At 40.8% G+C, this 14,035-nt stretch overlaps 1 protein-coding gene and 1 long non-coding RNA gene across 4 annotated transcripts; one reads left to right on the forward strand and one right to left on the reverse strand.

Annotated features, from left to right (window-relative positions):
- The first annotated feature begins 176 nt into the window (after nt 1-176).
- Nucleotides 177-8,552, forward strand: LOC116208473 (insulin-degrading enzyme-like 1, peroxisomal). 3 transcript variants are annotated; one of them, XM_031541950.1, is made up of 27 exons: nt 177-493; nt 844-919; nt 1,213-1,280; nt 1,589-1,680; nt 1,774-1,847; nt 1,966-2,009; nt 2,362-2,413; nt 2,680-2,802; nt 2,871-2,983; nt 3,085-3,247; nt 3,355-3,447; nt 3,559-3,644; nt 3,779-3,865; nt 4,073-4,176; nt 4,290-4,392; nt 4,843-4,938; nt 5,031-5,220; nt 5,553-5,614; nt 5,761-5,865; nt 5,954-6,155; nt 6,248-6,456; nt 6,569-6,693; nt 6,777-6,828; nt 6,919-7,005; nt 7,112-7,234; nt 7,328-7,650; nt 8,040-8,552. In XM_031541950.1, exons 1-26 carry the CDS (start codon nt 356-358, stop codon nt 7,619-7,621), a joined length of 2,961 nt encoding a protein of 986 aa, XP_031397810.1. In that variant the 5' UTR covers nt 177-355; the 3' UTR covers nt 7,622-7,650; nt 8,040-8,552. The 3 variants fall into 3 exon arrangements, with proteins under 3 accessions (XP_031397810.1, XP_031397809.1, XP_031397811.1); XM_031541949.1 differs by lacking the exon at nt 8,040-8,552 and having other exon boundaries at nt 7,328-7,993; XM_031541951.1 differs by lacking the exons at nt 844-919; nt 8,040-8,552 and having other exon boundaries at nt 362-493; nt 7,328-7,993.
- Nucleotides 8,553-10,854: 2,302 nt separating this feature from the next.
- Nucleotides 10,855-13,766, reverse strand: LOC116208474. Its single transcript, XR_004157074.1, has 2 exons — nt 11,997-13,766; nt 10,855-11,389 (listed from the first exon to the last, which is right to left on the reverse strand). It is a non-coding gene; the product is annotated as an uncharacterized LOC116208474 (long non-coding RNA).
- Nucleotides 13,767-14,035: the final 269 nt, after the last annotated feature.

A 14,035-nucleotide genomic window follows, 5' to 3' on the forward strand; every position in this document is an offset into this window, starting at 1 on the left:
CATTTACGACAGACCCAACAAGAATCTCCATGGATCCAGATGTTCGGTCTTTCGAAGAATTCTCTGCAGATGTTGGAAGCAAATTCTTTAGTCAAAGTTTGGAGCTTTCTTGCATAGAGCTCGCTTGTCGTACTTTTCTTATTTAATAATTTATGAAAAGGAAACGAGAGTGGCATTGACGCGTCAGCAGAGCTGAGGGTCAGACCGTGTCTGCGGAAACTTCTGACCAACACCGACTCGATGACTTTTGGTCTTTGTCTTGGCTCCAAGAGTTGGTTTCTTTATATTTATCCCAGAGCAGCTCCTCACTTAAGAAGGAGCTTCCCCGCATTCATTGGTCGGAGCTTTCTTCAACATGACAGGAGCAGCAGCAGTGGTTGGAGTGGCGGACGAGATCGTGAAGGCAAGAAATGACGACAGAGAGTATCGGAGGATTGTCCTCGAGAAGAACTCACTTGAGGTTCTTCTCATCAGTGATCCTGATACAGATAAGGCGAGCCATTCCTCAAATGCCCAATATTCTATTCGATTCTCTGATCCCAAGCTTTACCTGTTTGATGAATTGATTGATAGAATCAGTACCCTTTTCTTCTCTCCGTTTGCTTTTCAGAGTTTGCCCTTTTTCAGCTGAAAGTTGCCAATGTTGACCTTGTCCAGCTCTATTGTTGCTGCATTATCAGTCTTAAATGCTTAACATCTTGCTCTGTCTGGTAGTGGGATTACCTGGCATATCTTTAACATATGAGGAGGGAGAATGGAAGTTTGATGACAGAAATCGGAAAATAAAAGAAGTGAAAGTTTTTACTTGCTCAGCTTCTCATGAACTCTGTGTTTGTTTGCCAGTGTGCTGCTTCAATGAACGTTGGGGTTGGCTACTTCTGTGACCCTCCCGGCCTCGAGGGTCTTGCTCATTTCCTTGGTATTCCTTTCGTAACCTGAAATAGGATCAAATTATTTTCAGTACTTATGGACTGCACATTCTTGTAATAAAATTTCAGATCTTTGCCTGAGAACCTTTTTTTCCCCCCTCTGTATATAATTTAGCCTGCCTTTGTTGTGACAATAATGTTTATGCAACTGATCTGTTCGTCATACCACATGCAATGCTCAAAGTTACTTCTGAAGCTACTGTTTTCTCACCAATTTTCTTTTCCAAACTCTTCTTTCATGGAGCTCGGTGTGTTGTTTCTAATTGTGATGTATTACATGCAGAGCATATGCTGTTCTTTGCGAGTGAAAAGTATCCCTTGGAGGATAGTTTTCTAAAATACATTACCGAGGTATGCTCAGCAATCATGAAGCTAACTTCTCTTTTTACTGTTAAAGGTCAAACCCCGACAAATGGAAATATCATGAAGAGATCCTGTGACCGTCATTTTTTTTATTTCCCTTTGACATGTGACAATTTAATAATCCCTCTTACAAACAGTTTCTCTTTTCGATGAGTATGAAACTCATCAACAAGGAGGAGCAAATTCCTTTAAGTTTTCCTTAAGCAACATCGCGCATATATTCCCTATTTCAAACTTCGATCCTTAATCTACTCATGCTCATAATTTGCACTGTTCGTGTTTGGATTACTCAACAGCATGGCGGAGGAACAAATGCTTTTACATCTTCAAGAGACACAAACTATCATTTTGATGTTAATGCCGATTCTTTTGAGGAGGCACTGGATAGGTCGATAAAGTTCAACTTTTTTAGTTGACTCTTATTCGTATTGCTCCTCTTTTTTTATTTATTTAATTGATAGTCTACCATTTCCTCCTTCAGATTTGCGCAGTTTTTTATCAAACCACTACTCTCAGAGGATGCTGTTGAGAGGGAAATAAAAGCAGTCGATTCTGGTAGCTCTTTGATCTGTACCAGAAATAATATTCTAAAACGCTGTATTGATGGATTTATGGATTATTACTGATTGCTTCCTCTTTTTTTTTTGCTTATTTTTTTGGTCGTCTCTGCTAGAGAATCAGAAGAACTTGCTTTCTGATACATGGAGATTGAACCAGGTATTGATTACGAAACGTGCATTATTTGCAGTATAACAACTGCAAGCTATGCCCAAATGCCTTTTAATGTTCGTTATATGTATGTGCATCGTGTCCATCCACGTAATGATTTATGCACTTAGATAATCTGTAATATTTCCCTCTGAAGCATTTATGAGATGCTTTTTTCCTTCGCTCTATTATAAAAAGCTGAATAACTAAGTTCCATGTCAGTGTACTACTTCTTTCACGTATACTCTGTCTCCTGGAATAAGTTGACCGCTACATTTCTTTTTTTCTGTCAAATGTTTGACTTCCCGATATATGTGATTCATCTTATTTTAATCATATATATTGTTTTCACTCCTTGTAGCTTTGTAAGCATCTGAGCAAGGACAGTCATCCATTCCATAAATTCGGTACAGGTATGCAGTTTATTTGACACGCTCACTCCAGCAATATCTGAATAAGTTAGGTGCCTATTCAAGATGATCTAGTATGTTTTATGTTATTCTTACTAAACTAATTTTTAGTTTAGTAAAACCTAAGTTTCTTTCTTCTGGATTAACTTACTGGAGCAGATGTTACCTTATATGTAGCTTAAGCCATTTAACTGTATCTCATCTATTCCTGGCAAAAGAAGGGGAAAAAAAAGTATCTAAACATTTTCAAATGTTTCGTACGAGGTCAGGAAACAGAGACTCATTAGAAGTTCGGCCAAAGTCAAATGGAGTTAACGTAAGAGACGAACTCATCAAGTTCTACAAAGAACATTATTCTGCCAACCTCATGAATCTGGTCGTATATGGAAAAAGTAAGTCATATTTTTGGCCTTTTTATTGTGATAGATTTCAGTTTCATACTCACACTGTCTTCTTCCAGAACCTCTAGATAAATTGCAAGCCTTAGTGGAGGACAAGTTCCAGGACATTCGAAATATAGAGCAGAGCTGTTTCATTTTCTCGGATCAGCCTCTTTCGCTTGAACATTTACAGGTATCTGACTGCCTCATATATCTTCAAGCTTATTAAAGGACTTATCTTGTGACAAGAAGTTACAGTTTTGACTTAATGGTGATATCTTCTTGTTGAGGCAGATGCTTATAAGAGTTGTACCGATATGTGACGATCACGCCATAAAAGTCGAGTGGCCAATAACTCCTGGCATACGCCATTACAAAGAAATCCCAACCGAATATCTTGGTCATCTTATTGGCCATGAAGGAGAGGGGTCTTTGTTTTATATCTTAAAGAAATTGGGTAGATTTCTCGAGACCTTCTCATTATTCTGATTATCAGTTATCGAGCGAAGAAATCTTATCTGAGTAGGCTTGTATTTTCTAAGTGGAGTAAAAATTATAAAACAGGATGGGCTACAAGTTTGTGGACTGATGAATATAGTTCGAACATGGATTTTGCGTTCTTCCAGGTCTTCATTGATCTTACTGATGCAGGACAGGGTAAGTTACAGTCTTTTCTTCACAAAAAAAAGTTAAATTTGTTATATCTATATCTACTGATGGCATTACTTTTGTGGGCTTTCATTAATACATGGATGGTGACATAAACAGAACACATGGAAGACATTGTCAGGCTGCTATTTAAATACATTGACCTGATAAGGCACTCTGGAATTTGCAAATGGATATTCGATGAGGTAAAAAAGATTACAGGAAGTTGTAGATGTTACGATCATATATGTTTGTCTCAGTTTTCTGAGGAAGTACTTTGTGTATGAATGTTGGTTCCCTTTGCTTGTCTCATATATTTTCACTTTATTCACTTCCAAAGATGGCAGCTATTTCCAAGATGGCATTCCACTATCAGGACAAGACTCCCCCTCTTGGTTATTCTGTAGGTATTGCATCAAATATGACGGTAAGTCATTTCCTCGAGCAATTACGATGCGTGGACACGGACATCATGCTAACCAATATATTCTCTGTGTTTTATGTCATTGGATAAAAGACTATTCGATTGTAATTTATACATTATAGGTATAATTTTCTCACAAAATGCCGCAAAAGATAGATTTTTTTTGGAACATATGTTCATTGAAATAGAATTTACGAACTATATTTCCAGATATTTCCCACAAGAGACTGGCTCGTGACGTCCTCCTTACCCTCAGAATTTAATCCAAGCCTCATTAGAACCATGCTTGAGGAGCTCTCCCCAACTAATTGCCGGTAACTTCATTGACAGTTCTAGAAGTGAAGCAATCAGAATATGGAGGTTTTCGAGTCATTCTTTTGTGCAGATAGATGAAAATACTTTCCTCTTCTGGACATTTTTAATGCAGAATCTTTTGGGCTTCAAAAAATTTTGATGGGCAGACGGACCTGGTTGAACCTTGGTACGGGACCGCGTATTCCATTGAAAGACTTACAGAGTCCTCCATCAAGGTTGTGCTTATGAATCTGACATATGTAAAAGTTAATGTTATCTACTGTAAACTGTCATCCTCCGGGAAACTCTTGGTGCAATCAATAAAATTAGTTTCACCATACTATCAAGTAAATTATTAAACACATGAATAAAAATTAAGTATTTTACTAAAAAACTAAGTAAACTTTCTCGAATCCGTGTAGCTTATTTCAAAATTTGTATAGTTTATCTCGAAGTATGTGTAATTTACCTCGGGATCTGCATGATTAACTTCTTTTGTTAGTAGTTTACTTCCTTTGTTAGTAATTTACTAGAAATTTAAGTAACTTACTACAAATTGGAGTAATTTACTTTGATTGCATGGTGCAACTGATTGCACCCTAGACCGTCCCGGTCTACATTGCCTCTATCCTACCGTCTCTATCGTATGACTGAAGCTTTATCTGTATTTACATATTTGTCTACAGAAATGGATGGAAGGTGTTCCTGATGAAAATCTTCACTTGCCTGTGCCAAATCGATTCATAGCTTCCGACGTGTCCCTGAAAAAGGTGCAAGAGAAGGTACAGGGAATCTAGATATGTGGTTTCATGTTGCCATCTTGCATATTATTCGTTTTGGTGAAAAATTTTATATGGATATATGCGTTGAACAGGTGAAGTTCCCAGTGTTGTTGAGAAAATCACCTTACTCATTACTCTGGTACAAGCCCGATACGATGTTCTCAGTTCCAAAGGCATCTGTAACAATAAGATTCAGGTGCCCTAACGCATGCTATTCCCTTGAAGCTGGAGTTCTCACTGATATATTTACGTGGTTGCTAAGCGATTATTTGAACGAATGTGGTAATATCTCGCACTACACTATTTTTTCATTCAGAAGAATTTTTCTCTCCGTTCCTTTTTGTTGGTAACGGGGGGTGTCTGGGCTTTGCCCAACTAGTACTCGAGCCCACTTGAACACCCGCAAGTCCACGAGACAGATTAGTTCGGCCACACAAGCCGTGCAGGTGGTTTAATAGGGAGTATTCTCCTGCATGATTTCAGGGTGACTAGAACTTGGCTTCTGCCCAAGAACGTTGCACCCTTAGATCACTAAACATTTTTATTTCTGATGAAATGATTTCAGGGATATCTTTTTTACTAGTACTTCCTGTTGCTTTCTTCTTGTTTTTCAGCATACTATGCTGACCTTGCTGATCTCGGATATAATATTAGCAGCACGTCTAGTGGATTCCAGGTATTTACTTTTGATTATTGCAAATAGTACTCAAGTTTTATTTTCTACTTTCAAGTAGATTCATTTATCAGAAGCTAATAGAGCTTCCTCAACTAGCTTCTGTTTGTTTAGAATGTCGTGCTTAGTTGGTCTGTCTCTTCACACAGATCTCAGTAGGTGGCTATAATCATAAACTGAGAATCTTGCTAGAAACTGTTCTGGAGCACATTGCCAAGTTTGAAGTGAAGCCCGACAGGTTCTCTGTAATCAAGGTAATATAGTTTTACTAAATTGCCAGAGAAACATAGCTGAAGGACTTGTTAGAATTTGGAATGATGTTTTCTTATTCTCCTCTATCAGGAAAGGATGATAAAGAACTACCAAAACTTCAAGTTCGAGGAACCGTGTTCGCAGGCCCTACACTATTGTTCATCCATATTGACAGAACGTTCATGGCCATTGACCGAGGAGCTAGAAATTCTTATGCAGCTTGAGCCCAAAGAGGTTTCGAACTTTACTCCGACAATGCTCTCAAGGGCCTTCTTGGAGTGTTTAGTTGCAGGTTGTTCTGCTGTTCCGCCTCAAACCTCTACTTTTATTTTCTCTTTTTCTCGGAAAACCACCCTTAGTTTTTAAGTTTGATGTGTTTCGCAGGGAACATAGAAAGCCAGGAAGCAGAATCCATAATTCAGAATGTTGAAGATATTTTCTTTACTGGTCCAAACCCAATATGCAAGCCCTTGTTTCCATCCCAGTACCCAACTAACAGAGTCATCAAGCTTGATGAGGGCATGAGTTACTTCCACTCCACAGAAGGCCTTAATCCCGACAATAAGAGCTCTGCCCTAGTTCACTATATTCAGGTGAAGCTCAAGTTTTGACTTCAAAAGGCACAAGATATACATGCGTGCTCGCGCACACGTGTTTGTCAACTGGAATTGTGACAGAAACTGATGATCCTGTTTACTTGTGTAGATTCATCAAGATGATTATACATCAAATGTGAAACTTCAGCTTCTTTCCCTAATAGCAAAACAGGAGGCCTTCCACCAGCTCAGATCGGTGGAGCAGCTCGGGTATATTACCACACTTGAACAGAGGTAAAATGTTTGTAAGTTACTCTTCTTCGACTACGATCACATGTTATAATGATATTGAGAAATTCATAACTTTCTCAATGCAGGAATGATCAAGGTATTCGTGGGCTGCAGTTCACTATTCAGTCTACTTTGAAGGTGCACAGAAATGATGATTAATTCCTCATATTCATTTTGCTTACCTTGTTGCCTTGTCTCACCTCGTGTATGCACCCTTGGTCTTATCAGGACCCCAAGCAAGTCGATTCAAGAGTTGAGGAGTTCCTCAGGCTGTTCGAGAGCAAACTTTATGAGATGAAGAATGATGAGTTTGAGGTGAGGCTTTTGGGACAGGAAAGGATGAGAGTTCACAGAATGTTGTATGAGTACTCTGAGTCTCTATCATATGTATTGAGTGTCCAGTGATCAATTTAATATGCAGAGCAAGGTGAATGAGTTGATTGCGGTGAAGCTCGAGAAGTTCAAGAATTTGTGGGAGGAATGCGATTTTTATTGGGCAGAGATTTCTGGTGGCACTTTCAAGTTTGATCGAATCAAATATGAGGTTCAAAATACATGCCCAATCGTGAATTCCTCTTTTTCTATTCCCAGATAAAACCAAACAGTTTAATCTGCAGCTTAATGGTTAACAAAACAGGTTTCGGCACTGAGGCAGCTCACCCAGCCAGAACTCATAAAATTCTTCGACGAGCACATAAAAGTCGGTTCACCAAAGAAGAAGACGCTTAGTGTACGAGTCTATGGAAGCTCACACACTTCGGAGTTCACTGCAGAAAGGACTGAAACAGTTGGACCTGGTTCAATCCGAATTGATGACATACTCAGCTTCAAAAGATCTCGACCTCTTTACGGGTGTTTCACAGGAGGTTTCAATTACATGCAGTCTTGCCGAATCAGAACCTCCACTACGGCCGCGGAAAGTGATGAGTAGATACGCAGCCTCAAGATTTCTCTGACAGGGTACCCTTCTATACAGGAAGAGCAACTCTAAGAAAAATTGTTCTTGGACAGCGTTTCGTGTAGATTTAGGTGTCAATCGCACTCACGGCACCAAATCCGTGAAGCACTGTCCTAACATCGATTAGGTTATGTGGAATTCCATTGTTTTTCTCTTGATGCTACAATAAAATCCACATTCGTTTTGAGTAGTTTTCAAGGAAGCTCAGTATTTTCAGAGCCGCTCTGTACTGTGTTGGTTTGAGTCAAAGTTGTTCTATGTTACAGCCATTTATCATCACGGTCGTGTTTTGGAAGCCGGTATCGTGGTTTCGACCATTATTCTATGTTACAGCCATTTACCATACATGAGAGATTTCAGTATTTCACTACTTTGGCAACACTGTGAACAGGTGTTATGTTCTTTCCTCCACTGAAAACTATGTTCTTCTGGGCTGCTCCCTGTAAAAGGAATCTGGCCATCTGCATCGGCGAGCGGCTGAAGAATGTCTATGGACTGGTCAGCTGCTAAAGCTAAAGCTTCGAGAGCCCGATAAGGTGAAGATTGACCAAATCCTTCAGTCGCCTTTTGACGCAGCATTTGATCTGGCAATCTATTGTTAAGATAGCTACACTAGGAACACAAGATACCGTTAGTTGGCACCGATGATAGCTAGAATGGCGTTTGCCATGGGCAACTGGAGGCGCTACGGATGTTGGCACTGCATGCACCTGTACTTCCATCCTCTGCAATATGATCAAATTGTACGATTAGCGTCAGAATTTTTTTGTTACGAGGTATGAAAGTTACAGAAGTAAGAATATGCGGACTTTAGCTTCTTTGTAAAGAATGTGTAGTAATTCTGTCACAATTTACATCAAGAATTCCCCGTACACTAAAGAATGAAGAATCACGCTTTGGTCCATTCCCTATATTTCCTTCTCTCTCTCTCTTTCTTTTCATTTCCTGCTGTTTCACATGTGGGAGGAGGAGAAGATCTTGGAAGTGTCGATTCTTATCGAGGCCGGCCTGGAGCTGCAAGAACCAGATGTCGTGGGTCCGACGCTGCTATGCTGGAAGTCACGGTGGTGGTTGTCGAGGGATCGTTGCATTTTGGAGGGACGGTGGTAATAGAGGTGGGCGGGGTGAGGGCAGTGGGAGTGGAACCTGGTGGCTATTATCACCCCGATGTCCAACTGCGCCACGTACTTTCCCATCTGATTGATTCTCGGTCTCTCTTTCAAACTCGCAGCGTCAAATCCTCGAAGAGCTGTTGTAAAACTGATAGCGTGGAATCATTCAAAAAATAAGTTCCTTCTCAGTATTAAGTTGATATTTTCCGATCCACTTTGCACGTCATTTTGAATCAACCGTGATCTCATTCCAGTCGATGCTATGCCGTTGTCCTTTCCAGTATCGTAGGTTCTTTATCGATCTGTCGCCGAATGCTGTATATATAACAGAAGAAACGGGATATACATACCTTTCGTCCTGATCGAATCTTGGAAATTATTCGACAATGCAGTTGATCGGAACGTATTGGGTACATATAAAATATAATAAGCTCAAATGTTTCTCGTTAATTTGCATGTCACTGTGCTGCTTTCAACGTTCTTGGACCGGTCGGCAGCTGAAGCTCCGACAAGCCAATGTCAACCCGAGGCAAAAGACATAAACGTCCACCCCTAACGACGGGACATCAAGTGTTTCCATCGACCCAAATGCTCTTCAGCAGCAGCAGAAGAAGCTTATCTGAAGAAGAAGAAGCAGCAGCAATGTCAGATGAGATCGTGAAGGCAAGAAATGACGAGAGAGAGCACCGGAGGATCATTCTCTAGAACTCGCTCAAGGTTCTTCTCATCAGAGATCCTGATACAGTTAAGGTGAGACATTCCTCGAATGCCCATCATTCTATTCAGTTCTCTGATCCCAAGCTTTACCTGTTTCATGAATTGATAATTGATTGAAGCAGTGCCTTCTTCTTCTCTCTGTTTGGTTTCGAAAAGTTGCTAATGCTGGCCTTGTCCAACTCTATGATCGCTGCATTCATCGGTATTGCATGCTGCATCTTGCTTCATTTCAGTAGTGGTATTAATGAGACGTGGAAGTTTGATCGACTGACAGAGTGGAACTGAAAACAAGTGAAAGTTTCGTTTACCTGCAGTCAGCTTCTTATGAACTTTGTTTTGCTGATGGTTCCAGTGTGCTGCTTCAATGAACGTCAAGGTTGGCTACTTCTATGACCCTCGGGCTCATTCCCTCGGAATTCCTTTCTTAACTTGAAATGGGATCATATTATTTTCAGTACCAGTGTGCATGCTTGCAGTAACACTTAAGACGCTGCATGAGAAGAACTGTCGCTCTCACGAAATTTTCCACTGTATTTACAAAGTTTGTCCGTTTATCGTATTAATTGCAACGTCCGAACTTCTTCTGAAACTACTATCCTCGTACTGACCTTCTTCTCTGACCTTTTCTTCCATGGAATTCGGTGAACGTTGTTTCTAATACTTGATGGATCACATGCAGAGCATATGCTGTTCTTCGCGAGTGAAAAGTATCCTTGGGAGGGTAGTTTTATGGGGTACATTACTGACGTATGCTCAGTAATCGTTGCTGGACATTGTTTCTTTTCTATGATTACGGAATTTATTAACTGGCAGAAAGTGGGAGCAAGTTCCTCTTAAGTTCTACTTGAACAACATATTCCTTCTCGTCTATATCGACCTTCAATCCTTAATCTATTCATGCTCATAATTTGCACTGTCCATGTTCCGGTTACTTTGCTTGAATAGCATGGCGGTAGATGAAATGCCGTTACATATTCAGAAGACACAAACTATCATTCCGATGTTAATGCTGATTCTTTCAATGAGGCACTAATAAATAGATAAATTTTGACCTTGTAATAAGTCGACTCTTATTTATATTGATTATTTTCTATTGACTCTCTACTCGTCATTTCCTCTTTCAGATTTGCACAGTTTTTTCTCCTTTTCATTGCTCTTGCTTCCCCTCCTGCATTTTTTCTGTGAGTCTTATTTTCAGGACAATTTGCGGGCTCTTTTTTAATAGAATCATTGTTGCTTTCATGGCTTTTCAGCATATGATGCTGATCTTGCTGGTCTCAGCTATGATATTAGCAGTGCATCGAATGGTTTTCAGGTATCTTTGCTCAAAGATCTTTCTTAGCATTTACTAATACCAAGTAGATTGATTCTCATAACTTAATAGAGCTTCATCAACTTGATGCTGTCCGCCGTCTTTTATTCAGTGGTCTCTTTGCACAGGTTTCAGTCGGCAGCTAAAATCACAAACTGAGAATCTTGCTAGAAGCTGTTTTGGAGCACATTGTGAAGTTCGAAGTGAAACCTGACAGGTTCTCTGTAATCAAGGTACTAATATATGTTTACTAAATTACCGAAGAAATATAGCTGAAGGACTCGTTAGACCTCAAAATGATGAGTTCTAGTTTTCTCTCTCAGGAAAGCTTAATAAAAAAAACTACCAAAACTTCAAATTTGAGGAACCAGGCGAGCAGGCCCTGTACTATTGTTCATCTATGTTGACTGAACATTCGTGGCCATTGACAGAGGAGCTAGAAATTCTTATGCAGCTTGAGCCTGAAGATGTTTCGAACTTCACGCCTACCATGATCTCAAGGGCATTCTTGGAGTGTTTCATTGGGTTCTTCTGCTGGCCACCACAATCTGTTCTTTTCCTCTTCAGAAATTTATCCTTGGTTTTTGATTTTGGTGTATTCTGCAGGGAAAATAGAAAGCTGTGAAGCAGAATCGATAATTCAGCATGTTGAAGATATGTTCTTTGCTTGTCGGAGGTTCTTTTCCGTCCCAGTATCCGACTAACAGAGTTGTCACGCTTGATGAGGGAATGAGTTACTTTTACTCTGCAGAAGGCCTTAATCCCGATAATGAGAGCTCTGCCTTAGTTCACTATATTCAGATCAAGACCAAGTCATGAATTTGAACAAAGAAAAGGTCAGTATATATTTTCAACTAGAGTTGTAATGGAAACTGATGATGCCGTTGAAATGCGTAGATTCATCAAGAATCACACATCGAATGTCAAACTCCAGCTTCTTTGTCTAATAGCAAAACAGGTAGCCTTCCACCACCTCAGATCAGTCGAGCAGCTTGGGTATATTAACACGTTTAAGCCGACATAAAATGCTTAAATTTTGCAAGTTACAATTTCTCGGCTAAACTCACGTTTATGATGATATTGAGAAATTCAAAATTTCCTCTTAATGCAGGAATGATTGTGGTATCCATGGGCTGCAGTTCACTATTCAGTCCACCCTGAAGGTGCACGGAAATGATGACTAATTAGTCAGGTTCGTTTTGCTTACCCCTTGCCTTGTCTCGCCTCGTCTATGTACCCCTGTCAGTCTTATCAGGACCCCAAGCAAGTCGATGCAAGAGCTGAGGAATTCCTCAGGCTGTTCGAGCGCAAACTTTTACGAGATGAAGAATGATGAGTTTGAGGTGAGGTTTTTGGGACAGGAGAGGATGAGGGTTCATAGTAATGCCGTATAAGTACTCCAAGTCTGTTTCATACATGGATTGAGTGCCAGTGATCAATTTATATGCAGGGCAAGGTGAATGACTTGATCATGGCTAAGCTCGAGAAGTTCCAGAATTTGCGGGAGGAATGCCATTTTTATTGGGCAGAGATCTTTCAAGTTTTATCGAGTCAAGTCTGAGGTTCGAAATACATGCCTGATCATGACTTCCTCTTTTTCTGCTGTTGGATAAAACCCGAACAGTTTAACCTGCAGCTTAGTGGTTATCAAAACAGGTTTCGGCACTGAGGCAGCTCACCCGGTAAGAACTCATAGATTTCTTTGACAAGCACATAAAATTCGGGTCACCAAAGAAGAAGATGCTTAGCACACGAGTCTATGGGAGCTCATACACTTCGGAATTTGCAGTAGAAAGGAGCGAAATAGTTGGACCCAATTTGAGGAGAATTGATGACACACTCAGCTTCAAAAGATCTTGACCTCTCTACGGGTGTTTCACGCCGAATACAAACCTCCAAGACCGCAGCATATAGTGGATGAGTAGAAATCGCAGCCCCGAGATTTCTATGTGACCCTCTTCTTTACAGGAGGAGCAACTCCGCCAAAAGGTTCCTGTATAGTGTCTTTTGTATAGTAGTTTGCTCCAAGCAAACTCGTGGCGCCAAATCCACGAAGCACGGTTCTAACACCGATGATAACTCTGGCATCACTTTTGAGTCGAGAAGATCTTGCTTATATTGACAGCTATGTTCTTTCCCCTGTAAAAGCAGTCCTGTCTTCTGTTTTGGCGACTAGCCGAAGTATGTTTATATGGACGGCTCGGCAGCTAGGCTTTAACAAGACATTGGTTCCTCCTGCCTAAGAGCTTCGAGATCGCGATAATGAGGTGAAGACTGTCGAGATAGCTTCGACATAATAAACACCAGATAGCAGCAACCAGCGCTGGACACCGATGGTCGATAGATGGTTGTTTGCCACATTCAGCCGGAGCTCACGCATTGCGATCAAATAGTATATTCAGCATTGGAATTTTTCGAGATACTCGAACTCGAAGGCTTCGGGAATAAGAATGTGCGAACTTTAGCTTCTCTGCAAAGAACGTGTAATCATTTTTTCGTCTCAACTTACATCAAGAATCATCCGTACATTAAAGAATCACGCTTTGGTCCATTCTCTCTCTCTCTCTCTATTTCTTATCGGTTTTTTTTCCATTGCCTGCCGTTTCAAACGACGGAGCAGAAGATGATCTCGGAAACGTCGATTCTCATCGAGGCCGGGCTGGGGCTGCAAGAACCGGACATCGCTGTTTTGCTGCCGCCGCTGCTATGCTGGAAGTCACTGTGTTGGGACAGGGAGTCGTCGGAGTTGGAGGGAGGGTGGTAGTAGAGGCGGGCGGTCTGCGGGCAGTGGGAGTGAAACCGGGCGGCTAGCCTCACCCCGACGTCCAACAGCTCCACGTACTTCCCCATTCGCTTCTTGTTCAGTTGATGCTCTGTCTCTCGCCGGAGATGTCTGCCGTCTCTTGGATTTTCAGACACGGTCAATGGAAGAGAGAGAGAAGAGAGAACTAATTGCGATGGGAGAGGAGAGAGGAGGGCGTTGGCATTATATAGGCCTCTGCGGAATATTGACTTTCCTCTGCCCCTTCCTTCCTTCCCCAGTGAGGAAGTTTCCTGGTAACTCCGACCTTATTGCACTTTAATCCCTCTATGTTTGTTTCCAATTAATTGAGTGCTCAAATGCTGGGGATGTTTTCATTTTCACCCCAATCCTCTAGAAAGTCCCCCAATAATATTATGGTATGGTAAGTTCTGTGTTTTCACAATTGGAAACTGAGGATCGACAATCACTACCTCATTATATTA

This window comes from Punica granatum, chromosome 5 (assembly GCF_007655135.1).
Source record: "Punica granatum isolate Tunisia-2019 chromosome 5, ASM765513v2, whole genome shotgun sequence".
NCBI classification, from domain to species: Eukaryota; Viridiplantae; Streptophyta; class Magnoliopsida; order Myrtales; family Lythraceae; genus Punica; species Punica granatum.

What these genes read in the sequence shown, in the direction of transcription:
- LOC116208473 (XM_031541950.1), top strand. Translation starts at nt 356, where the DNA reads ATGACAGGAGCAGCAGCAGTGGTTGGAGTGGCGGACGAGATCGTGAAG. An exon ending in TTCTAAAATACATTACCGAG is followed by an intron (nt 1,281 to 1,588) that starts GTATGCTCAGCA and finishes ATTACTCAACAG; the next exon opens with CATGGCGGAGGAACAAATGC. An exon ending in ATACATGGAGATTGAACCAG is followed by an intron (nt 2,010 to 2,361) that starts GTATTGATTACG and finishes CACTCCTTGTAG; the next exon opens with CTTTGTAAGCATCTGAGCAA.